Source organism: Podarcis muralis, chromosome 5 (assembly GCF_964188315.1).
Source record: "Podarcis muralis chromosome 5, rPodMur119.hap1.1, whole genome shotgun sequence".
NCBI lineage: Eukaryota > Metazoa > Chordata > Lepidosauria > Squamata > Lacertidae > Podarcis > Podarcis muralis.
Genome location: NC_135659.1, coordinates 72168772 through 72194403, shown reverse-complemented (window position 1 = coordinate 72194403; position 25632 = coordinate 72168772). Strand labels below are relative to the sequence as shown.

The following is a 25632-nucleotide window of genomic DNA, read 5'->3' as shown; positions in this document are numbered from 1 at the left end:
TAATATATTAAATGTGAACATTTATGTGTGCTGGCTTTAGTACTTCAAAAATGAGGTTGTGAATCAGGCCACAGGCTCTTTTTTTGTGCTAGGAAGCTGCCCACATTATGCATTTAAAACCTAAAGCCAAAATTGCTTGTGTTAGTCAAGGTTACAGGATATTGCAGAGAGGGTCTAATATAGAGAGAATAGTTGAATACTGTTATTTTCTTAATGCCAGGGGAGTCTATTGCATATCTTCCAATAACTAGACAGGCGGCAGTGAACATTTTTGTCAGAGAGCTTTCCACCTTGCCGAGAAATGTAATAATTTTATTTTTATTATTCCAGTTTTTAAAACTGCTCTCCATCACATGAGATTCCTAAGGAAAAATTTAAGGATTCCAGGGCAAGTCTCATCATAAGGGGAGTGTCCAAGCCGAGCTTGTTTGGTTCTGATGCAATGGAAACAGATGCAACAAGTTATTCTTTTTTCTTCTTATTAAAATGCAAAATAATTTCTTCCTCTTGCGCCCTTGTGACAAGACAAGCTGCTAGGTCTCATCTCAACACACATGCTGGACAGTCATCATTAATGAAGGAAAAGGGTTAAATTCTATGATGTTTGGCATGGCTTTGGGTAGCACAATTTTGCTGTTCCTTGCCAACTTCCAGTGGTGAATGTAAATTCAAACCAGTTGGTGTGTTGCTGGTTTTTTGTGGGGGGTTTTTGTGAGTGCAGATTTACTTATGGAAGAATTCTGTGAGGATCAAAAGTCTGCACCCATATTGATCCCATAAGTAATAACACTACACAGTACCTGTATTTTTCAAAAAGCCCTGGCTCATACTCATTACATAAGGTAAAGGTAAAGGGACCCCTGACCATTAGGTCCAGTCGTGGCCGACTCTGGGGTTGCGGCGCTCATCTCGCTTTATTGGCCGAGGGAGCCGGCGTTTATCCGCAGACAGCTTCCGGGTCATGTGGCCAGAATGACAAAGCCACTCCTGGCCAACCAGAGCAGCACACTGAAACGCCATTTACCTTCCCGCCGGAGCGGTACCTATTTATCTACTTGCAGTTTGACGTGCTTTCGAACTGCTAGGTTGGCAGGAGCAGGGACATAGGGACACTCTAAAAACAGGCCCCAAATAATGTTGACAAAAGCCTACCTCGTGGTTTACGAAGTCAGAACTCTCTGAAAGGACACAAACACACACAGCTTGAATGCACAGCAAAGAATTTAGAAGTAGCTTCTTTCAGCCATGTATAGTTGTGGTTGAGACTAAGGATATATATTTTTAAAGGCCTTAAAAGCAATTGAATGTCATCTTGCAAATATCAGCCTGGAGAAAAATGTTATGAACAAGTCATTGTACACCCCTAGGATTTTTATTTTAAAAAAGAGGTTCCAAATGAATATGCCGCATTCATTACAATGAGAACATGAGTGGGGGCTGTTCAATTAAATCTCATAAAGGAGGGGAGGAAGAAACTTAAGAGAGTTAGCAAAGGTAAAATAATGTTCATTAAAAACAGAAAAACAACCTAGAAAATTCTTTGTATTCAACTTCGCACTCGTACATCATAATGTTCCAGTAAAAGCCCATTTTCCCTTGAGATAATAAAAGAATTGAATTTTTCCTTATCGGTCATCTATTTTTCTAGCTATAGCTATTACTCCCTCTCTGCAGTTGCTAGGCAACAAGAAATATTAATAGCAGCTTTTATTAGCTTAGCTTTAGCAGCAGAGTACCAGAATGAGAAAATGGAAAACATAAATGTGTTACATAAATCTTTCAACCTTTCAGGGTTTGTGTTAGTCTCTGTTTTCATAATGATTTATTGAAGTGATGGTTCATTTATGAGAAAAAGGAGTGTGAAATAAGAAAACGGAACATTACCCTGAAGGACTGTTTGAAAATAAATAATTATAGGAGGTGAAGAAAAGCTGTTTAAAACCATTTCTCTGAGTTTTATAAAATTTAAAAAGACATATTTCTTTCATTTATTGCCTTTGAGAAAAACACTAGCAAAGGATTGCAAACAGGCCTCCGATTAATACTAAAAAAGGCATCACATGTGATTGTATTTTGATTATTCCTCACCATGGACTTATATCAGGGAATTTAGTTTTTAAATAGAGACCCATTAATGAGCAGAATTTCAAGCAAGTCATAACCAAACGCATAAAGATTCTATTCAAATGGAGGGGAGCTGACTACTGCCTTCATGGGAATTCAAGATGCTTCAAACTCCGGAACACTTTTCAAATTGCTTGCTTGTCCCCATGTCAACAATGTCTGCCGTTACGTCTGAAATGCTCCAATATTTACCTCTGTTTATTTTTGTAAGGCTGCTAATTTGGAATTCAATTTGTTTTGCAGCTTGATTTGAGTGGCTTTATGCTTTGCTTTATTGCGGCAGTCGCCAGCAATAGAGGCCTGGGAAGTGTACTGCTATATTTAAATGCTAATTTATTTCTCATTGCACTTCACAGGTGTTTTTAAACATTATAACTCAGGGAAGCAGCAACGTTTTGGTTTCTGCAGAAAGATGAGAATTGTTGTCAATGGATGTTGTTCTTGGGATGTTCCGGTTTATTTTTTTAATTTCGAAACACCAGCAAAATGTAAAAACAAAACATAGTAAGTAACGTGCCAAATTTTTAAAATGAACATCGTAATAAATTGCTATTTACAACAAAAATATCCTAGGCACTGTACAATGATAGGGGTGGACACAATTCCTTGCTAACCAGCTCATAATTTTAAGGAAAATGAAACGAGAAGAGGGGACAGAGGGTTTGTTTACACGTGGCAGCTGTCACAGACACTGCTTAAAACTCACCACAGTGTGATTCTTAACAAGCAGTAAGGTAGTCCTATGCAGTTGCACATGGACTGAACACCACCACAAATGTCTGAAAGGTCAGGTCTGTGACAGCAATCTAATGCACCTGAATGGCTTAAAACATGATAGCCACTATGTGGTGCAACTCAGTGGCTTCTCTGTTGTCCAATAACATGCAAACTAGCCCTCTTCCCTGGGGAAAATATAATGCCAAAGACAATTTTCTGATCAGAAATTACCCCTGAGGTTCCTTCCCACTATACCTCTCTCACCCCTGGGTTGGGAGATAAGGGTGACCTTTGTGAACCGTGGCTTTGTTTCTGGAGTTCAGAAGGCGCTTTAACCATGGTTCACAGTGATCCAATGTAGACCAGCATTGAGGGTGAAATCACAAGAGAGTGGCAGGAGACCTTCATCACGTGACTATCTTCAGATAGTTCTACCTTTGAGTGCTGCTAGTTCACATAGAGGCATAAAATACTCTGATGTGAATTGGCCTATACACATATTTCACCCACAGCTGCCATTTTCCAATGATGGTGACACCATTTTCATTTGATGCTTTGGGGGAAATGGCTGCTTGCCCCTACTAGGTGGAATCTAGGTACATGCAACCTGAGTGACATCATCTGTATGCTTCTCTCTACATTGGCTGAGGGTATGCTAGTGATGGACAGGTGTTTGGATAGGGCAGTGAAATGAAGGCTAATAAACTGAAGTTAAATCCTGACAAGATAAAGGCACTGTGGATGTCATGCCCGGGAACTAGTTGCATAGCCTGTTCCAGATGTGGTTCATAATATAAGGGTACTCTCCAATACAGTGGTCACTAGGGGCTCAGATGGCCTCAGTGGCATGGAGTGCCTTTTTCAACTTTGGCTTTTTCACCAGTAATTATTGTTCCTGGGCAAGGATAGTATGGCCCATGGTCTGGTTACCTCCCAATTGGACTACTATAATGAGCAGTGTGTGGAGCTGTCCTTGAAGGCAACACAGAGCTATTGTGGCAGAATACAGAATTTTAAGCCAGTACAGTCTGATGGAATCATATCACACTGTTTCTTTTGTTGTTGTTAACATTACACTGACTCTAAAGGAATCACACTGTTTGTCTATTTGCTTCTAAGGTGAATTTAAGATGTTGGTGCTTACGTTTAAAGTCCTAAACAGCCCAAAATACGTAAAAGGAGCAACCTGTCCCTATTCTAGAATGAGGAGGTTCTTCTCCATGATCCACCAGGCTAGAGTCTTCTCTGTGGTGGCACCCTGACAGTAGAATGCCCTCCCAAATATGACTGGTGCTTACGTTGTTATCATTCCAGACCAGGTTAAAAATTATTTATTTACCCACATATTGTAAATTGATGGTTATATAGCAATCTGTTGTTCTCAACTCCCTTGACTTATTCTGAGCAGTGTATTTTATTATTTTAGCATTGTTCATTTTATTATTTGATTTATGGGGAGAATGAATATATATATATATATATATATATGCAGGTTTTGGTGTCCTCGGGTGTCTTCCCGTGTAAAAGTTGGGGTGTCTAGGCGACGTTTCGACGAGGTCTCACTCGTCATCTTCAGGCTGGTGCTTTCGGCTTCTTGTTACTGGAACAGAGCAGGATCTCAGTGTTTGAGTTCCTATAAATACTGTTGAGGAGGTGTGGCCTCTAATGTTCTGGGCAGAGAGGAAGTTCCCAGGCTAGTGTGCCTTTTCTTCTTTTGTTTCTTAATTACTTGAGGGATATCTTGAGTGATTTCTTGAGTTGTATCCTGAGTACCACTTAGGTGGGTCATTAGGTGTGGATTATATATATGCACAAAGCAATAGATGAAATATAGAATAATCTCCTGAATTATTAAAGCCCATTAGTAGCAACATTGTAATCCTGAGTTCTACTCCCCACTCTTAATGGATGATTCACGTTACCTTTTATGAAAGTAGGATGACTCTAATGATTTATTCCTCTGCTTGGCTTCATGAGTGAAAGTATAGTGTAGCATGCACGGCACAATCCCTAACAAATCCATTCGCACTGGGAATCTTTGCTGTCTAAATGGTTTTGCTTGGGTTTGGGCAACATGGCTCAAAAACTTGCTGTTATAGACATGTTATTTTCTCTCAGTCTGAATTCTCTAATATTACTGTCCTGCCTTACAGAAATGTGAGGATGAGCAATATAGTTTTTATGCATCAGTTGTGCTATGGATATGGTCAACAAAAAAAGTGATGTAAAAATTTAACATGCAAACTCCTGTGTCTTAGAGAGACAGCTGAACACCTAGTTTACTTGGAAGTAAGTATGCCAAGTTAGTTCTAATGAGAAATCTCCAAGGGAGACATTATCTTTATAATCACATTATTGTGTCAAGGCCTGAAATGTAACCAAGGTAATACTGATTTGTGAACCCAGCACTTTCGTATGTTAAGCAAAATGCAAATAATGGACAGAGAAAATCTGCAGTGAGGTCAAAATGGAAAGTGTGTCCCCAGTGTACATGGGTGTACCTGTCAAAGTTTCAATGAATGTAGCATTTTGATCCACATTCAAATCCAACAGTAGAAATCCAAGAAACTTCACGAGTCTCACTGACAACAGTCAAAAGAAGGGTGACTGGCAAGAGCTACAAGTTTTTCCATCAGACATCAGTCTGCATATCAATATTATGATTTGCATTCTTCTGGTACCAAGATCAAACCCTTAAAAGGATCTCAGGTAGTATAACTGGCAGAAAGGCCTCTGCTACAGGCCTTGGAGAGCTACTGTGTCAAAGCATGCAGTACTGGTCTGATTATTATATGGTAAGTCCATATGGTTGGAAAGGCTAAGTGATGCCATTGCTCTGAACCTTGCCACACAGTCTGCCAGCTGCTTCCCACTTCCCTTTCTTCAAAGAGCCTGTCCCCACCAATGCAGATCCATTATTTGAAAAGCAATGGAAATTTCAGAGGCTTTCATTGACATATGTGGATTTCTCAGCAGTTGCAGGTGTTTGAAACTGATTGCTTCAGAATCTTGTATGGGGGAAGTGAGAAAGCCACTAGTTTTCTATTGAATCCATCAATGGACAAATAGGATGAGCGTAGGTGTGGGCTGTGCTGAGGTGCAGGGTTCACTGTTCAGAGAAGGTGCCCCCACCTGATTTCCTGCACCTCTCCTTTCAAGCCACAGCCCATCCCATTCAGCTGAGTCCTCATTCCTTGGGGAGCCTTTTCAGGGAGCACAGGGTCTGCCGGGCAGAAGAGGCAGGAAATTCAGCTTCCACCTGCCCTTTTCTGCAGGCATATCTCTGATCAAAAATTAAAATCAGATTAAATCATGTGTTCACCAAAAACACAATACCAGAAGGTCTTGCAAAATCTTGCAACATTAAAGAAGAATACCAGGTTTCAGTTTTATGTGCCTCTGGGGATTTATACCTGTAGGACAGCCACCAGGAATGTTTCTCTACGAGCTTTTGTAGTCTGCCTTGCACTGTTACGGCATGAACACAGGAGTATGTGCATAGAATTCTGTTGTGCTCATGGGTTCTCTAAATAGGGCCACTGTTTCAAGACCAGCTTGGCCCACTATCGAGCATGACAGGAAAGCTGTTTGCACCACACTGAACGTTCTCTCATTCCGGCTGCAATCTGTCTTTTGTTTCTGACAAATGAATGTATTTCCAAATTCCCCTCTGAAAACCCATTTCTCGTTGACAGCTCTTTAACCCAGTCTGCTCAATAGATGCCCCACCACCACCTCGCCTTTCGCACAGTCTGTCTCTCAGTGCTGCTTCAAGTTCCTCGCCAAGATGCTGAAAAGATCTCCCTGCTGTATCAGTGCTAAAGATAACGCTCTGATGATATTATTCCTGTGAAATGAACAGCTAGAAAGTGCTCAGCAACCTTCTGGAGGCTTATATCTCTCTGCGTACTCTGAAGGGGCTAGGGAAGGGGCGGGGGCGGGGGGGGGGCTGCCTGCTCAACTGAAAAATAAAAGCAATCCATCACATTGGTATGAAGTTTGCTTTTTTCTTGCCCCGTTTTGTTAGCTACCCCTTCTTTTACCCACCCTCATATTTCTTATCCTCCATTCCTTACTTATTTCCAACTCACTCTTCAATGCCTAGAAGATCTAACAAGGCTTCACCCTTTGGGCAACTGAGGCTATTTCCATCTCAAAACCAGGCCAGAAATCAGACTGGAACAGATTCAATTCATCAGTCTCATCGAAAAACTGCCTGGAGTTGAAATGCTACCACCCACTCCAAAACCAACTCAATAATGGTTAACTGGCCACTAGGTGAAGGTCATCCAAAACAGTGAGTCCAAGCCAGATTTCTTCAATAAAGGGTTAACTAATGCCTCTTTCAAAATGGACAGATTTTTCAGGCAACTCTTCCACCCAGTCTGAGATATTCTCAGCATCTACAACCTCGCCCCACACACTCACACCAAACAATGAGAAGATGGAGTCCAGGGCAGGACATATTGCTAACCAGTGGCGTAGGAAGGGGGGTGCAGTGGGTGGGTGTGGGGTGCCCTGGATCACTGAGGGGGGTTACAAAATGGCAAAAATATGTGTTTTTAAAATAATAATAAAAATTGGGTTCACGGCACTAGGTGAAGTGGGGGGCACTGGGCGCCACACCGCGGGGCCTGCAGATTGCCTGAGCCACGCATCTCTCCTGAGGGGAAGGCAGTGGGCAGACTGCCTGCAAGCTCCATGCTGCTTTTTCAAGCAGCGCAGGGCCTGCATCTGCCCACCGCCTTAGCTACCCTACAGCTGGGGGGGAGACTGCAGAGAGGCTCCACACAGCGCGCCCTGCCTTGGCTCGCCCCACTCCCATGGGCAGTTTGCCCCACCCCCGGCTGCAAGAACCACGTGCTGCACCGGGCACCTGAGCGGCTAGCTATGCCGTTGTTGCTAACCATATAAAGTATTAGTAAAAGTCAAACAATGCCTGATCAAAGGAAGCATTTAAATCGGTGGGACATATTTCCATGTATCATGTTTATGATGGACTTCTGTCAGCCTTAATTTGTGGCTGAATATTCTGCCTTCTTAATTCTGCCCTAGCTAATAGCTTCTTAACACTGATTCAACTGCATGTTTCCTGTGCCTACTTATTTATTTATTTACATGTTTATTTATTTTCTTCCATTTATATCCTGCCTTACTTCTTCATGGGACCCAAGGAAGCATACAAGTAGTTTCTAGGCCGTCACCCATCCAAGCTGTGACCAGACCCAAACATTCAGCAAGGTGATTGCTTGGTGTGCCTTCAGAACATACCCTGTTTCTTTGACAAAGCAAACTGGTTCCTAACACTCATCAGATCCAGTAGTACACTGGCTTCCTCAACCTCGGCCCTCCAGATGTTTTTGGCCTACAACTCCCATGATCCCTAGCTAGCAGTACCAATGGTCAGGGATGATGGGAATTGTAGTCTCAAAACATCTGGAGGGCCGAGGTTGAGGAGGCCTGCAGTAGTAGCATCACTACTACTCACAGCTGCTTCCCACAGAGACCATTTGTCTACATGGTTGTAAAACATTTAGCATGGCATAGTTTCTAGTGTAGCATGTGAGGCTGCTCATAAAAAAAATAAAACATGTGTGGGCTCAAAATAGCCTCCTTGTCTCTGCAACAGCGTCCTACATCAGCTAGACCCCAAGAAGAGAAAGGAACACATCAACATCTGTGGTTATACCTCAACTGGTAAATTTCCTCCTCACTTTGTTCTTTCATAATGAGAACTTGGTGTATGCAGGTTATTTATAGAACCAAAGCTTATTTTATAACCAATGCAGCAGGATGTGGTCTAACTATTGGCCACACTCCCTTTGCTTTAGCGAAGAGAACATTAACTTTTTTCATATCTCACAATCAGTGGGGATGAAAGGAGAAAACGCTTGACAGGTGCAGAGAGGGCAGAAAAAAGGGAGTATGTAGAACCTTTAGTCTTCTAATGGAGTTTGAAAGTTTCAAACTCAAAAAAGCATTTCATCAAGTCATTCAGCAAAATATGCATTGGGTGCAATCCATCAAGCACTGTGGCTACATATTGTCCAGTAACTTAGCTTAGGGTTTATATGGGACCAGACACAACTTCAACTGAAATGAGTTGGGGGGATGGAGTCACAACAATAGTGCTTTGTGAATCCAATGAATCCACTGGATACTTAAAAACACAATCCTATGTTTGTTTACTCAGAAATAATTCCAACTTTATTCACTGTAGCTTTCTTGCAGATATATGTTTGTAGGGTTGCAACTTTAATTTAGCCATGAAATCACAGTCCTACAGAGGCTTATTTGAATCGTTAATTTCTTATACTTGGACAAGCTTTGGTCAGTCACTGGAACTCAATGGCTCCAACAAACAAAGATCACAACTGAATCTCTAAAAGCAGTACAATTTTCAGTTCTGAGGAAGTACCCATGACCCTGATACTGAGCTACTAAAAGTTTGTCAGTTTCTTCCAAGCCATAGTTAAGCTTCCTTGATCATGTCATAACATGGTGCTTGGATTGAGCCACAGCCTTACTCTGCATTTCAGATGTTTTCCTTATGTGCTGCTAACTCTAAAGCAGAAAGTAGTAGTTCTGTTACAGGATACCAATATTTCATTGAGATTTTTCCCTCTATGATTATAAGGAGAAGAAGTCGTGACTTTCTATATATTTTAACAACAACAAGTTTTGTTCTGCTTTGTGCACTTCTAACTGCTTTCAGCTTTCTGTCACTAGACAAAAAAAACTAAGAATAATACTGATTATCTAGTAATCGGAAGCGGTAACTCTTAACATCATGAAAAACAGACATCATGAAACGAAAATGGAGGTTAAGATTAATTCTCTGCATATGGGCATGTTAAATTAAACATAACTGCACATATGCATGGAGTTAAAAGCTCCATTTCTGAAAACACTTACCACATGCTGCAAATAGTTACTCCTGTGCAGTCCCATGGACCTCAGTGGAAGGCAATCTAATGACTAAAGCAACAGGGTTGGGAGTTAGGGGAAACAAAGAATCCATTCCATGCTTTGCCAGTGAATCATTTATTCATTTATGTATTTGTTCCCCAGCCCTTCCTACATTTAGGGCCACTAGAGTCACATGGGCTCTCGCTGTCCTGAGAATTAGTTATTCATCTGTATACAGTGTTCTGAAGATTCCTTGGATAAGAGGCAGTAATGAGCAGCTGCACTTGATCTCCTTATTTAAAAACATGACCGTACAAGATAATACCCTCTTGTTGATCCTAACTGATAACATATATTTGTGAGTGTAGTTTTTGTGTCAAATCACATTGGGACTAGGGGAGAATTCGGAGTACAGGAATACATTTTGATCACCTTGTCTTTGTCTCCTAAACTTCTAGCAATTAAGAAATTTCTCTTGCACTAAAAATATAAACCAGCATAATATTAGTATAACAAATGCTAGCAAAGTCTGGACAGAGACAGAGAGTACAGCACAAATTACCCTAAACAAAAAGGGATTGCCAGTTAACAGTCTAGGAATACCGTCTGTCACAAAAGGAGAGAGCAGCTACTGTTTCTCTTGCTATTCTCATCACCCTGCTTCTTTGCCCACCCACAATGTGACAGAACAAAATTCGTTCTTGTTTCACTAGGCAAAAGGGGAAGGTTTTCACAAGAAGTGGGTGGGTTGGGGGAGCAGGGCAGAAGAAAGCTTGGCTGCATCCTCCTTCTCAGCTATGGGGCTGTCAAAAGAGTCATGAAGTTCCCCCGGGTTGCAACCTGGCAACTCTACAAACAGAAACACACCAAGAGTTCTTCTACCTTTGGTCTGGATAGGTTATATGTGAGGTTTGGCACGATAACATGTGCTTTTCTATGCTTTGGTTCACACCATCCAGCTTTTATATATTATATTTTATAAACATATACACATGCCTTTGGGGGTATGTTCTGTGTATTTAATACTGACGTTTCTTATACCTGACTTGGGAAAATAGATTTTGACATATTGAACACTTTAGGATCTTTTGGGCAAGGGATTGGGCAACAATAAAATGGAGACAGTTCGTTTCATTGTGGCATTGCACAAAGAATTAGGGTCTGGCAGGTATAAGCTGTTAACAGAGACAAACTTTGGAACCTGTTTGTTCTGCCCATAGGATTTCATTCTGCCTCCTGTGCATGCAGACCTTTCATTAATGCCAGTTGAAAACTGCAATGTATTTAACTGGGATAGATGCTATCAAGGCATGAACATACGGCAGAAGTACCGGGAGTACATGTCAATGGGAAATAATGCCTGACTCGCTGCGACAGGAGAGGGCCTGAAGATCATTTTAATGGCAAATGGAAACTCGAATGTCTGACAAAAAGGTAGAAATGTTTATAATTTTGGCTTAAAACAGAAAGACAATTCACTTCCTCAGTGGCCTTTTTGCTGCTCAGAGCCTTGGGGATATATCATGCTTCCAGAGGCCTTCATTTAAAGTGAAACACCCTCCGTTGAGAAATGGATGAGAAACTCGTGACTTCTCCAGATTTTTCCTTTCTTTTCGTTTTTCATTTTCATTACAAGGGGGAAACAAATCTTAATATCCCTATTCTACGCTTACAGCACACTAAGCCCTCTTCTTATCTTCCTGCAGCTCAGTCCTGATTTATTGTCATGATGCTGCATTTGTAAAACAGAACCATAAAGTAAAGAAGAGAACATTTCCCAAGGACTACTTTAAAATAAATTATTTCAGATGTGTAGAAGCTGCTTAATAAATCCCGCTATTCTTGTTTCTTTGGGTATTTTAGAAACTGATTTATAAGTGCAATATCTCCTCTCAAAAATGAGACAATCAACGCAGGATAAAATTATCATGTTATGAAAATAGGGGTCAGGCATTGGGGCTGCACTTTAAATTAAACTGAGGGGGGGGGGGGAATATCTTTCATATGAAATTGACTCTTTTGTCTCAGAAATGAATGTTTTAATCAACTCGGCTGAAGAGGAGCCCTAAAGTAACGTTTGAGTTCATACAAGGTGCTTGTTGGTTTTGAGATAGCCATGACAAGGAGAGGGATAAGGTGAATCCCCTCATATTAAACACACAATAAAACATCCACCACAAATTTAGGGGATGGTGAGAGGGTGGGGCTGAGCTTCCTCCACTTCCTGCACTATTGTCTCTACTTGCTTTCCAGAGTCTGAGCCCACACCAGAAAAATCAATTGGTTTTTAGATAAGAGGCTTGTATAATTGCCATTATATTAACTGAGCAAAAACTGTTACATCTGTATCCCACCTTTCCTCTAAAAAACAATGTTATCCTCACAAAGAGCTGGTTCAGATTTACTACCAAACCATCATCTGCATTACCCAAAACTTCAGCTCTAAGCCATGATTTGTGTTACGGATATACAGGCAAACCATGGTTTATGTGGTTTCCCTCTTCCCCTCCCACTTTCCTTGACAATCACAGGATGCCAACCGAATGACAACCTCCAAAGGCAGAGCAACAGCCCAAACGATGGTTTACTGATTTACATGTAACAACCAAACCACCATTTGCCTGAATTATGGGTTGACAAAGAGTTTCAAACCATGGTTTCAAGTTTGGGATTGGCAACAACCCACAAACGATGGTTTGTCAAACGGTAATGATTCAAGCATCACAAACCACTGTTTGGCTTTGTGGAGCATGGTTTATAACATCATGTTCAAGCCATCTCATAAAGTAATTATATAGGAAATTCGGCTGAGAGATAAGTGATTTATCCAAAGCCAAACAGTAGACTTCATAGTCTGGTAGGACTTTGAACTTTCCGCATTCAAGCCCAATACTGGAGCCACTAGACTAAAACACTCATCAGGTGATAATGATATATATATATATTAAGGTGCCAGATAAACACTACCATTTGGCAGCATTTAATTTCTGACTGCCTTTATTCATGATTTGTTGGCTGATTTCCTCGTCCCTATTTCTATATACTTACTTTTTATTTCAATGGATAGCATTTTAAACATTTGTTGTAAGCTGCTTTGGGGCTAATATTGTTGGAAAGATGGGATATAAATGTTTAAACAAATAAAGTGATGCATCCAAGGAAGCTAATGACGAAGGAAATAATGCATAGCTATCTAATAAAACTGCACAGTAATATCCATACTGCACATGAAACCGTAACTGAAATTAAGGCAACATGGATTTTTTTATTTTCAATTTTTTTTGCTTCCCATTACAAATTCACCTTTGCTCTGTGCAAACACTTCAGACATTCTCTCCCAGATCTAGCTTTTACATATTTAAGGATTCCACCCCCTTCTGCTATTTTATGCAAAAGAGTAGCATAGACCTTTTAAAGTAACACAATAAAAGGTAATAATTTAAGCAATTTTGCAAATGCAACAGGCTAGCAGACTGGAGGCCAGACTCTGCTTCCTCAGGCAGGGTTTCCATCAGTTTAAATGTATTATTTGTTTACTTACTTACTTATTTGTCTATCCTGCCTTTCCCTTCTAAAATTGACTTAGTGGAAGCTGGTGGTTTGAAAGGGGGACTAATGGGCAGCTCATTTGACTTTTCTCATTGATGACTTTCTTGTCTTTCTTTCTACTTTTCTACCTTTCCTCCTTTTACCTTTTTCTGGCTCCTAGGCTGACCGTACATCAGGGATGGAGGAGGACCATACAATAGACAATCATTTACAGGAAAAGCAAGTTACTCTTTGCTTAGGCCCATGGAGGCTCATCCATGTAGCACCAAACCATGGTTTGGGCATTACATGTGAACATTGCCTCTGTCACTGAGATTAGGTAGAAAAAGTGGACATGGTCAGGAGAAACCCTAATTTTGCTTCAGCCAGTTAGGTGTTACCAAATGAGAGATGACAGAATGAGTGCATGAGGTTTAATGCCTAGACTGCTTCCCTCTTCCATATCCTTGTGTAAGCAAAAGGTGAGCTAGAGGAAAAGATCAAGGACAGACTCTCTCAAAAGGGTTTTTTTATATAAAAAAAACTAAGCTATATGGATGATCGCAGACATAAAGCTTGGTGGTCTAACACTAGGCATTTACTTTAACGTACAGAGATGTTCACTTCCCCAAGCATAAAGTAATGTGGATGAATGTGATGGTATTTATATTCCCACTAAACATATCAACAAAGCAATGAATGGGAGACTGTGGAAGATCTCTCCCTGTTTCTACAGATCAAGCCACAGCACACAAGAAGAATAAAGCACGTACATGCAAGTCCCTAAAGGCCCAAATCAATATGTATGGCATTATATACACAAAGAGTGAAACATAAAACCACCACATGAATACATCTTAGTCATTAGCAGGGCTTAATAAAAAAAAAAAGCAAGAGAATTTCAAGCCAAAAAAGTGAATAGAAAAGAATTATGAGCGTGACCAAATTGCTATAAAGGAGTAAACTGTAGAACTTTCAGTTCTGGTACCTAGTTCCCTAAGGTTGAAAAATGATTGGTGGTAACTCACTTTATTCGATTCCCCTGTAAGTCATGCTTACCCATGAATGCGCTTCTAAATTCAGTCTTTTCATAATGAAAAATAAGTGATACAAAACAGGAAAAGAAAGTGTATTTTTAGTAGGCCAGCAGAATCGAAAGGCTCAATTATATAATGCAGGTTATTAACATATACCACAAGACTCTGCCTACAAATAAGCATTTTTATTCTGCATAGTCAAGAGTATTATGAATTCTAAAGCTATCATTTCAGAAGGAGAAGCTGACCTAGTAAAAGCTATTCCAGGTATTCCATGACCTGGAACCAGCCTAACAGGACTTCAGGTACCAAACAGGATGCTAATAGCACACACCCAAGGTGTAAAATGAAACGCAAGTAGAAAAGGAAAGGTTACTCACAGTAGGTAGCTGACTAGAAAGAAGGTGTCCATCTTGGCTCAACATGTTAGATACCATAATGGCTGGGAGGTCCATATTCTGGTAGGAGTATGCTGGTATCAGGCTATTTGGAGGGAGACTGTGGCACAGTGAATGATATCCAGTTTCATGATCCACCAAGTGAAGGAGGGAAGGGTCCGGGAGGTTAGGAGGAGTAATAGGAGGGATTTCATAATCTTCATTATTCTCATTCTGACCATTGTATGTCTAAAACAAAATTGAAAAAAGACATTCTTATGAAGCAGATCTCGCATTACATTTCTCCAAAGCCTTAACTGATAGCCGCAGTTATACAGTCTGCCTACCTTCTGCAAAAGCTATTTTAAGAGCACCAATAATTTGAATGAACTCTTTACATTAATAATTTTTTAAAAAACAACAACACACCACAACATACAAGAATAGAGTTACTTGTGTGGTACAGGGCAAATTCACACATTGCCTATTTACGGGATAGTAAGTCTCACGGAATTCAGCGGGGCTTATTGTCAAGTAAGCATGAAGAGAACTGCAGCCTAAAAAGAAGAAATGCGTGTAGACAAAGAAAACCTCTTATAAAAGAATGCAAAACACTACAGGAACATTCATTCACAACCAGTCAGATGACAGTAAGGCCAGTTTGGTGATATATCTATGCTTTACATTTTGAAAATTGAGCTGGTATTGCACCACTGGAATCCTCATGGTAATACAAATGCATTTTAGCACCGGGGAATGAATACTGAAGGAAGTTGTGGCAAGGGAACAAAATATGACAATATTACAAACAATTAAAAACAACCTGTATAACTGCATGCAAAATGGCATCTCTTTGCCCCCATCAATAGCAGTATAGCTTCTCCAATATGGATACAAAATATAAGCACATAAAGATTGCCCTGTCCCTTTCAAATGAGGTAGCAGATGCACATGACATGAGGATCTACTACATTCATTTAAAAATAAACACAGCACCATCTTCAGGTGGAATAACTCAGCTTGCACATCAAAGCTCTTGTGCCCATAAAATATTGCTGGATGAGTATACTTGTGTTCAGCAGGGAACCATAATGATCATGATGCAAAGCAACATCTTTTTGATGTGTTTGGTTCCCACACAGCGTGGATCAAACTCCTGTACACAAATTAATGATTCCATCCAAAATTAAAGCAATCCGACTTTGACTCCACCACACATGCACTGCCACAGGTTTAGGTTGCATCTTAATTTTTGCCTAAGTTGCATATACATTACAAGTACTGTAAAGCTACATTCTAATCAGTGAAAACCTCTGTCTTCATTCCCACACATACACCAAGCTTCTACATAGGAGAGCTTCTCTACTGACTACAATGTTGGTGACCTGAGGTGGCAGCAGCTGAAAAGCAACTGAGGTGGTGGAGAAATTTTCCCCCATGCTTCAGAAGCACCAGGAGATATGCAAGCATTGAGCAAGAACATGATTGTTTACCAGACAGTCTCCTTAGCACTGATGTCAGCCAGGGGTAGCCATCCAAAGAGCAAATATGCGCAAGCACAGCACTGGCAGCAATGCCCCCTTCCCCCATTTTGGCAATGCCCACTTCCCCCCAGCAATGCCCACTTCCCCCCTTTGATCACCAACCAGCAGTTGCCAGCACTTTCACTTAGCAAACTATATCACCAGCCATTGCTGCTTGGACGTATTCAAATGCAATGTGAATGGAAGGGAAAGGAAACTGTTTCATACTTGGAAGCTCATTGTATGGATTCTGTATACCTAAGGCAGCCCTAGATCTCTGACCGTTCCCTTTTTCTGTATCCTTATTGCTTATTTCATCATAGAGGAAGAGACTGTATGAAAAATATTTACAGAGGGAACAGAGAACACTTGCACATAATGATTGGATACATAAAGTTGTGTTGATGCCCCCAGTCAAGAGCAAACTTTTGTATTTCTGTAAGGGCAATGGGGAAACCAACAGCATGATTTTAACCTACATAAGTCAAATGAAATAATGGATTTACCATCTATTTCTCCCCCAAAGCTATTTGCTCTGGCATCTTAAAGCATATTACAATCCCTCATAAGCCTGATCCTGCCTTTCCTTTTGATCTGCTGCCCTTACATTGATGATGAGAATGAAGAACGCAAGCTGAATCCTCAGTTTATCTTGACATTCGGAAAGGGTTGAACTGCTATTTTATGACAGATTTTGAAAACCCTTGCTACAGAGCACCACAGCCCACTGATTCAGTTAGTGTTTTTATAAAGCACAAGAACAAAGATGCAAGAAATGGCCATTTTGTTGCTGTTGTCTTTGTTTAATTAATGTAGGGGGTCATTCTAAATATCCTTCCTTGCTATTCAATGACTTGGACTGGGGCTGTGATACACTAGGAAAAATACCTGGCTTTCTTAACCTCCAGGGGAAAAAATAGAACAAAACCATAATAAAATATAATAAAATAAAAAACTGTAGGTGAGATATAAGGGGTCTTATCTTTTACTTGTACAATGTCCAAACACTGTCCAATCCAACTATAGCACGATGCTACTCTTGTTCTGCAGCAATTACTCAATCACAAGTGTATTACAAGCCAGAGGGTCATGCCAATTTTGTACATTTCTTTGCATGTACATCAACTTAACTAGATACATGGTAATAATGTGCCAATTCTATGTCAAACTATAGAATCCAACCCTATGAGATGCATAAGGTTGTATCCAATACTACTCTAGTAATTTCTGACCTTATGTTGGTCTATGATTCTTTACTCTTTATATGTTTTCATATAAGGTGGAGAAAAGAAGGGGAAAGAGAGGGTAAGAAAGACAGATTACTTTTTGAAAAGTTCCAGCATCTTAATTACCAAGAGTTAAACACCTTTACTGTAAATTTAGCTTCAATCTTTGTGTCCAAAATTCAGGGCAGCATTCAGATGGCACATGGATACCAAAGTATCTGACAGACAGACCACAACTGAATATTTAAGATACCCAGTGTAACCAAAGTTAAACAGCTTCTGCAAATAGCTATAATCTCAAATATACAGGCCAGTTCCTTTCCCGTAAAAATCTGGAAGCCAGCAATGAGCAAGTTGCAAGCAGCACTGAGCATTTTCCATGTAAATGTCCACCACTGCTTAAGTCTATATTTGACAAAGGAACAGAGCTGTGTTTGCCACATCCAGTAGGCTGGAGTGAAACAATTGCCTCTCTGTTCTGGTCTTATCAGAGGGCTGCACAATGCCACTCAGTTCATGGAGTCACACACACAGGAGATGCATTGGAATCACCTCCCTTTTCCTACTGCAGAATGAACTTGCAAAAAATAAATAAAAAGGAGGGATGCATAAAGTGTGGGTCAGAAAATTTTTGAAAATGGATTTTCCTCCCAAAGCTTTATTTTTCCTTTGAAATTTTTCCATTTCATTAGTAGTAACGAAGAGATGTCATGCAGATGAATGGTCATCAGCATATGGCACACAGTTCTTTGAGTGGATTGTCAAGAGTTGTTTTTTTTAATTTCTTAAATGTAAACATATCTAAGCACATGCTGTTGTCTTAATTTTTTTTCCAATTATTCCAATAACAATTTCTACACAATTTAACATTTCAGTCACATTCAGTGTGCTTTCATTCTTTACTTCACATATTTCTGGTAACCCACAAAAGATAAATGTGGGTTGCTTTCTTTAGCTTTGTTTGCTCAATGCAAATAAAATAAACAGGGTAAATTAGATCGTGCTCTAGGGTATCAGAATTTTCCTCAACATAAATTACCATATGAAAATCACCCTAAAAACATTTTCCCTAGGAAATCCCCCTAAGGAAAATTTCGAATTCAGAGTTTTCCAGAAAACCCACAACACTGGTATATAATGGAAAAACCATTGGAGGGGGAAGGAATTACATTACTAATCAAGACTCCCTTTTTGCCCACCCCCAAAGACAAAAAGCAATGTGACAGAAAGACGAACAGTTCCCACAGTGTTTTTCTGGTGGATTTTCAGTGCGGTTCTTGTATGCTTGGTGTCTCCACTTTCTTCATTCAGACACAAGTGTAAGTTCACTAGTTCCAATCACTAGGGCTGGGTGATGTCAACTTTTCAACATCGTGATGAAAAGCAGAGGGAGGAACAGGCTGCTTCGGCCCCAGCCCTGCAAGGCACCAGGGTGAAACCACCTCAGCTCCCTTGGCAGGAATAGTGGTCATTTCACCCTGGCGCCTCACAGGGCCAGGGCCAACGCAGCCTGTTCCTCCCTCTGCACACTGGGTGCTGGTGGCAAAGGGGATCAGGTGCAAGCAAGCTCCACCCATGATATACCACCGAGTGAGGGCACCATCACACTCTGGCCCTTAAACTGCTCCTGGGTGATGTATCAATACATTGCCCATGTCTACCAATGACATCAGAGGGATACCATGTCAGTTTCTTTTTAGTGGGGTGGTTCCATGTTTATCTATTCATGGAATAGCAAGACATACAAGTAATGGCAGCCACACACATATACACCTGTATTTTGGGAGGGGTGTGCTATGCACACACAAAAGTCCAGAGACTCTCACTTATTTATTAAAAATGCCTCTATGTCGCCTCTCTGAGGCTCAAGGCACCTTTCAACAATAATTAAAACCATAAACCATAAAAATGCAATAAAATAAATAAATACCAAACAATAAAACAACCATTTCTGGTAGCAGCAGCAGTGCAAAGCCTTAGCAACAAATCTTAGCAGTAGCAGTACAAAACCTCATTAAAACTCAGCCACCAAAAGCCTTCCAGAAAAGATGGATTTTACATCCTCTCCAAATGGCTATCAGGCACCCTTGACCTCAGTCTTATTTGGTACAAATCCCTTTTTACACCAGCTTCGGAAGCCTTTTCTGCATACGATTACAGACCTTAACAGTTTCCTCCAGAAGGAAGAAGAGTAGTTAGAACCTGCTCAGAGTAGCTCATTGCTCACAGAGCTTGCTGCTCAGACTCTAGGCTTCTTGCCGTAACAGCAGATGACAAATCTGATCCTGGAAATTGGGAAAGAAGTCTGCTCTGCTCAGCGGCAGCCATAACTGCAGCAGAGAAAGTCTGGCCAACCAGGGTTTGCCAGGAACTCTCGGTGAAATTTCCCTCAGTTCCTCTCAGTTGAGGTGGGGATAGGTAACTCTTTGCAACACCTGTTAAGACATTTGAGAAATAGAACCAAGCCAGTCATTAGGGTGGTCAGCTGCAAAGGTGGATGAAGCTCTTATGCCTATTGTGTGCATAAAAGGGGAGCTGCTGCAGTCCTATCTACAGAGGAAAGAACAGCTGCTCTTGCTGAAATGTCCTATTCTAAGTAACTGCTAATGGTACAGGACCCCTGTCCTGCTTTGCATCTGAACACTCCAGATGCCATGCAGACAGAATCTTGCCCAGATCTTGCTGTTACTCAACATCTTTGAAAACAAACCCTTTTCTTGTGCCTCAGTTCTCCACACATGTAAAATGAGTTGTAAATGAAAAGTGTTTTCAATTCTATAGAGAAGCAGCTCAGTCAAGACATTGTGTGCAATTGTTAATCACAAAGAACATTACTTGGCAGAGCAAGAATCCAGGGAAAATGCTTTCCTTAGAAACCTGACAAATATTAAGTGACCCCAATTCTCTGTCAAGTCATGTTCTCTGTGATTATCTGCTGGGATCCTGGAAGCTTCAGACAAACATTGATTCAAAGAATGTTATTCACAGTTAGCAGGATGAAGATTTTCATCATTATTGGAGGTAAATATTGGTCCGGTCAAATAACATTTAGAGGCAAACATAAGTTTAAGAGAGAAAGCAGGAGAGAAATTGTTTCTGGTGAACAGCAAGGAAAACAGGCAGAGCAATATAAATTTATCTGTCAATGCAAAATGGGACAGGATGGGCTTTTGCATCCTATCTTAGTACGTCTTCTGATAGAGCAGCTGCTCACACAAAATGCTACACATCCACTACTGTCAGGGTTTCAAATACAGCAGTCCCCCACTATTTTACTAACCCATGGCCACACAGCCAAGCCCTCTTCAGCACATATTGCTGCATTGTCCACAACTAAGAACTCACCGTTACTCGTCTGCCAACCTTCCATGCAGTAGGAGAATCCCATTTGTGAAACTCTATCATTTGTGATTCTAATACACAATTCCACTACTGTGTGATGCCTTCTTTAATTTGCTAGGCCCTCTACTTCCCCACAAGGAATAGGGGTCAATACACTTTGATGGGTTTAAGTAACACTCCAAGAGGGAGCGAGAAAAGCTGTACACACAAGAGACGACACCTTCTCGGCAGTATTTCTGATCCAGGTTTCCCCCTATGGAATCTGTGGCAAGCACAGGTGTAAGAGGGTCATATGACAGTGAGCCAGGACAAGGAGCAGCAGCAAAATATTATTCTTCCAGTAGCAGTATATGGTTGGGATTGAGTGTTCTCACTTGGGTGACCATCTGCAGAGGACAACTGGACTCCTGTGGCTTCAGTAGTAGGGCAGAAATGAGAATATTGGTCAGGGTAGCTTTTCTCACCACTGCATGATGCAGCCTTGTGCTCCTGCCACCCTCAAAGTAAACAGAGGGTCTTGGGAGCAGCACAGCGGCCAACATCAGACCCCTTCAAAGTTACTTTCAGTACAACTTCAACAGGAAACCTGGAGTGCATATTTGTCACATGACATCTGTAGCAAAATTAAGTAAATTGTAGGCTTTTAAACAGCTTCGCAATCCCCTCTCCCCAGTCTCCCTTTTCTTCTCCTTTTCCAGAGCTGAAATCCTGTCAAATATAGTGGATAGCACAGGGCTATAACTTCTTATTATGTGTACAGCGATTTTATGAATTCAGTGGGGAATGAAATGCAATTTTGTCAGACTTGTCTGTGTTCATAATGACCGAGTCAAATTAATCATTGCGGATAATACTCCCGTGTCAGCCATTCAAGAGATTTTTTAATAGAATTTTTCTGATTCATGTCTTGCAGTACATCAGATCTGTAGTATTGCACCACTTCTTAAAATCAGGGCAATTATAGCTTCTTGTTGGCTTGTCATTTTCCTAGAATAAAAATGTCTCTGCAAAAGTCACACACTGTACATAAACCAAAATGAAAAACCAAACTATCATTACAATTAGGCTGGATCTAAGATTTAATGTCTTTTAGAGACTATTATTTACAGGCAATACATAAAGTATAAGGTGCTGCGGTGAAGATAGGCTGGTTTATCACAACACATGCCGATTGTGCATAAGGGTTGTCAGGTCTATTCTTTCATTGTTCTGGGTTGGTTCTGGATCCAGAAATGGCTACCCAGCAAAGCAAACACAAGGCAGGCAATAGGTTTGCAATCAAATGGTCCCTTAAATGCATTCATAAAAAAGGCATCCAGAAAACCCCACAAAAGTCCCAAAGGTCTCTTGCTCAGGAAATCTACAGTTCAGTGAAGTATAACCATCATGGCAAATGTTCATGCCTGGAAGTAACATCTTGTGCCATACAATCTATACACTGGTGGCCAAACTTGGCCCTCCAGCTGTTTTTGGACTACAACTCCCATCATCCCTAGCTAACAGGACCATTGGCCAGGGATGATGGGAATTGTAGTCCCAAAACATGCATTCTTTGCATGCAAAAGGTCCCAGGTTCAGCCCCCAGCATCTAAAGGTATGCCTGGGAAAGTCCAGTTTCTGAAACCATGGGAAACCACTGTCAGTGAGTGTAGACGATACTGGGGAAGATGGGCTGGCTGCTCTAACTTTATATAAGGCAGCTCCCTATGCTCCTGGTCCTAACCAGAATTACCTATTATAACCCAAACTGAAAACCCTGACTTAATGACAGTTTATTCATAAGGAACTTAACTCAGGATCAAACCATGGTTTAAGACCCTTGTTAGCTGACATGAAGCCAAGTTTCTCATTTCAGTTATAACCAGGAACTCTGATTTAAAACACACACACACACAATCACAGTGCTAAAGCTGAATTGGGATGGGATGAAAAGAAAGAGATGATGATGATGATGATATTTACTGTATATCCCACCCTCCCCAGCCAGGGCAGCTAACATCAAAATATAAAATACATTAAGACATAAAATTCAGCAATTGACTGAAATACAGCTTAAAATTAAATAAGATTAAAATCAAAATAAGATCAGATGGCTACCCACAAATTATAACTATAACTATAGGTGTTGTTCTTAACTTTCTAAACAATTATTTAGCAATCAAAGGTTGGTGTGAACTGGCCCATTCTTTAATTAAGGATAGAAAGTAAGGCCAAGCAAGTTTAGAAGAGTTCCAGTAGCAGTGGTGTCCAAAGTTTTTCAAAGAGGGCCAGATTTGATGAACTGAAGGACCGTGGGAGCCAACCAAAGGGCCAACCAAGTTGTTGAACTTTTTTTTAGTATTGAAGTTGTTGAGGTTTTTTTAGGATTTTACCCCAGGAAATAAACTGCCACAGGGGCCGGATTAAAACAACAGGCGGGCCGGATTAGGCCCCCAAAACGGACTTTGGACATGCCTTCTGTAAGGAGTATGAATTAGCCCTCTCAAATTTCCAATCTTTCTCTCAGAACACTATATAACAAACTTCCACGATTAGCTGTATTTGAGAAAACCAAGCTTCAAACACTCTTGGGATTCTTGAAATAGTTCCCTACATCTTTGAATTATTTACAAAATGTGCAAAAATGCTATTTCTAAGTATCATTTATATATCAATTTTAATCTGGAAAAAAAAATACTTTACAAGATTGCTTTCATTTCACAATAAATATATAAGATAGGTGGGCTCACTGTTACTGCTGTTTTTTGCCTAAATGGAATTGGGACAGAAAACCTAACACAATGGAACCATGGCAAGGATGGGAGTTGAGCTAATTTTGTTTTTACAGAAAATTCAGACAAAATAAATAAATAATAATAATAATAATAATAATAATAATAATAATAATAATAATAATTTTATTTATGTCCCACCCTCCCTGGCCAAAGCTGGGCTCAGAGCAGCTAACAACTACAATTTTCCCTTCACAAAATTCCCACCACCCTTAACAAGCTACAGTTCCCAGGATTTGGAGGCAGACATGTGTTTTAAATACATGTTGCATGTGCTTTAAAAGTATGGTTTGAGTTTGCCCACACTGTCTCTTTCCCTTGCTTGTATAGGCTGTTGGGAACTCTTCGCGAGCCAAATAAATACATTTCAAGGCACATGTAGCTTGCAAAGATCAGAAACAATGACAGCGTGGATTTGACCCTCAAGGGAAGTCCCATGCAAAAATGCGCTTGCACAAGGCCTTATTATTCTGCTCCAAAGGAAACCCACACCATCTGCTTTTAAGACAAACTTCCATTTCCCCAGATAGTGAGCAATCAGAGCTCCTATAGACAGTGTCTCTGTCAGCCCAAATGCAAACATGAGCAGCCTTTAACCAAGTGTGTGGTTTGGAAACATTTGTAAGCCGCGAGTTATCTTAATGTGGCTCCTGTAGCGTGATGTTTTCCAACCACAGTGCAGAATTATTCCTGCGGTAGCATATATGTGAAAACTCTTAATCCATCTTCTATGCCACTTCACTCCAAAGATGAATCTCGTTAGATTTAGTTCTCAGAAATGTATTTGAACAAGCTGCATGTGATACATTCCGCGAGAATCATTCCAAAAAGACCCCCTGAATGCATGCAGAACGGCACACTGAAATTGGCTCTGAGTTATCATACAACTACTATGGAACTGTTAATGAGTGGCAACTTTATTGTAGAGGTGCGCTGTATTTACTTTAGTTTTGTTTGTTACTTTTCCTACAAGGAAGAAGGGTAAAACAGAACTAAATAAAGTGACCCAGGAGGCTTTAATCTATACGCTATTGAAAAACAGTCTTAAGGGCCAGTGGTTTGTGACATGTCTCCAAAGAATGTTCACACGATTCTGCCACTTTTGACACATGCCTTGTTTTTATGCCCACATCTCTTTGCTGAAACTCATCCCCTTTTTTCTGTATTATGACTGCTTGTGGTTGAGAGGGTCTGTCAAAGTTCATTCTCAACTGCCGGCTGTATCTCCATAATCATGTAGCATCCATGACCAAGAATAGTATTCATCCTCAAGCTTAATGAAAAAAAAGGATCAACCCTTTCTTAAACCTAAATTACTTTACTTTTCCTTCCTTAGCTCCCTGGCCCACCCCCACCCTTACAGGAAACAAGGGCACTATGGCAATGTACAAAACTGTCAGACCAGTGCCTGTTCTGCCCTTCTCCTCTGCTTCTGGACATTATTTCCCTTAATACTTCCCCATTCATCTTTCTAGTCCTTTAGGCCTCCTGCTTACCATCATGCTCAGGCCTCTGTCCCTGCTTCCTGGTGAGCTGCCACTTCTGATCATTCCTCGTGCACATAGGATTTTGCTGGTGTCTAATTCCAATAGGTTCATTCCATTTCAGTAGCATTTATTTTATGTATTATGTTAACCACACTGAGAGCCAGTGTGGTGTAGTGGTTAAGAGCGGTAGTCACGTAATCTGGTGAACCGGGTTCGTGTCTCCGCTCCTCCACATGCAGCTGCTGGGTGACCTTGGGCTAGTCACACTTCTTTGAAGTCTCTCAGCCCCACTCACCTCACAGAGTGTTTGTTGTGGGGGAGGAAGGGAAAGGAGAATGTTAGCCGCTTTGAGACTCCTGAACGGAAGTGAAAGGCGGGATATCAAATCCAAACTCTTCTTCTTCTTCTTCTCTTCTTTTACTGCTGAATTAGATTTTCATTGTTTTACAACTGCCTCAAGACTGATGTGGTAGGCTGTATAAAAAATGCTTCAACTAATTAATTAATTTCTCTCCCTGCCTTTTTCCCCCAGCACTGTTTCAACACCAGAAATGAACCTGGCCTGGAAGAAAAACAGCCAGAGGGAGTTGG

General features: G+C 40.7%; 1 protein-coding gene across 12 annotated transcripts in view; it reads right to left on the bottom strand.

The window, feature by feature from the left end:
- Nucleotides 1–25632, bottom strand: part of TOX2 (TOX high mobility group box family member 2) — a 223774-nt gene that overhangs the window by 85970 nt on the left and 112172 nt on the right. For 10 of the 12 annotated variants that reach the window (XM_028734869.2, XM_077929198.1, XM_077929200.1 and 7 more), the window contains 2 exons: nt 14696–14941; nt 9757–9819 (listed from right to left, as the gene is read on the bottom strand). In XM_028734869.2, coding sequence (XP_028590702.2) covers nt 9757–9819; nt 14696–14941 — 309 coding nt within the window. Of the gene's footprint in view, nt 1–9756; nt 9820–14695; nt 14942–25632 lie in introns of those variants that run through there. The other 2 variants (XM_028734868.2, XM_028734873.2) reach the window with 1 other exon arrangement.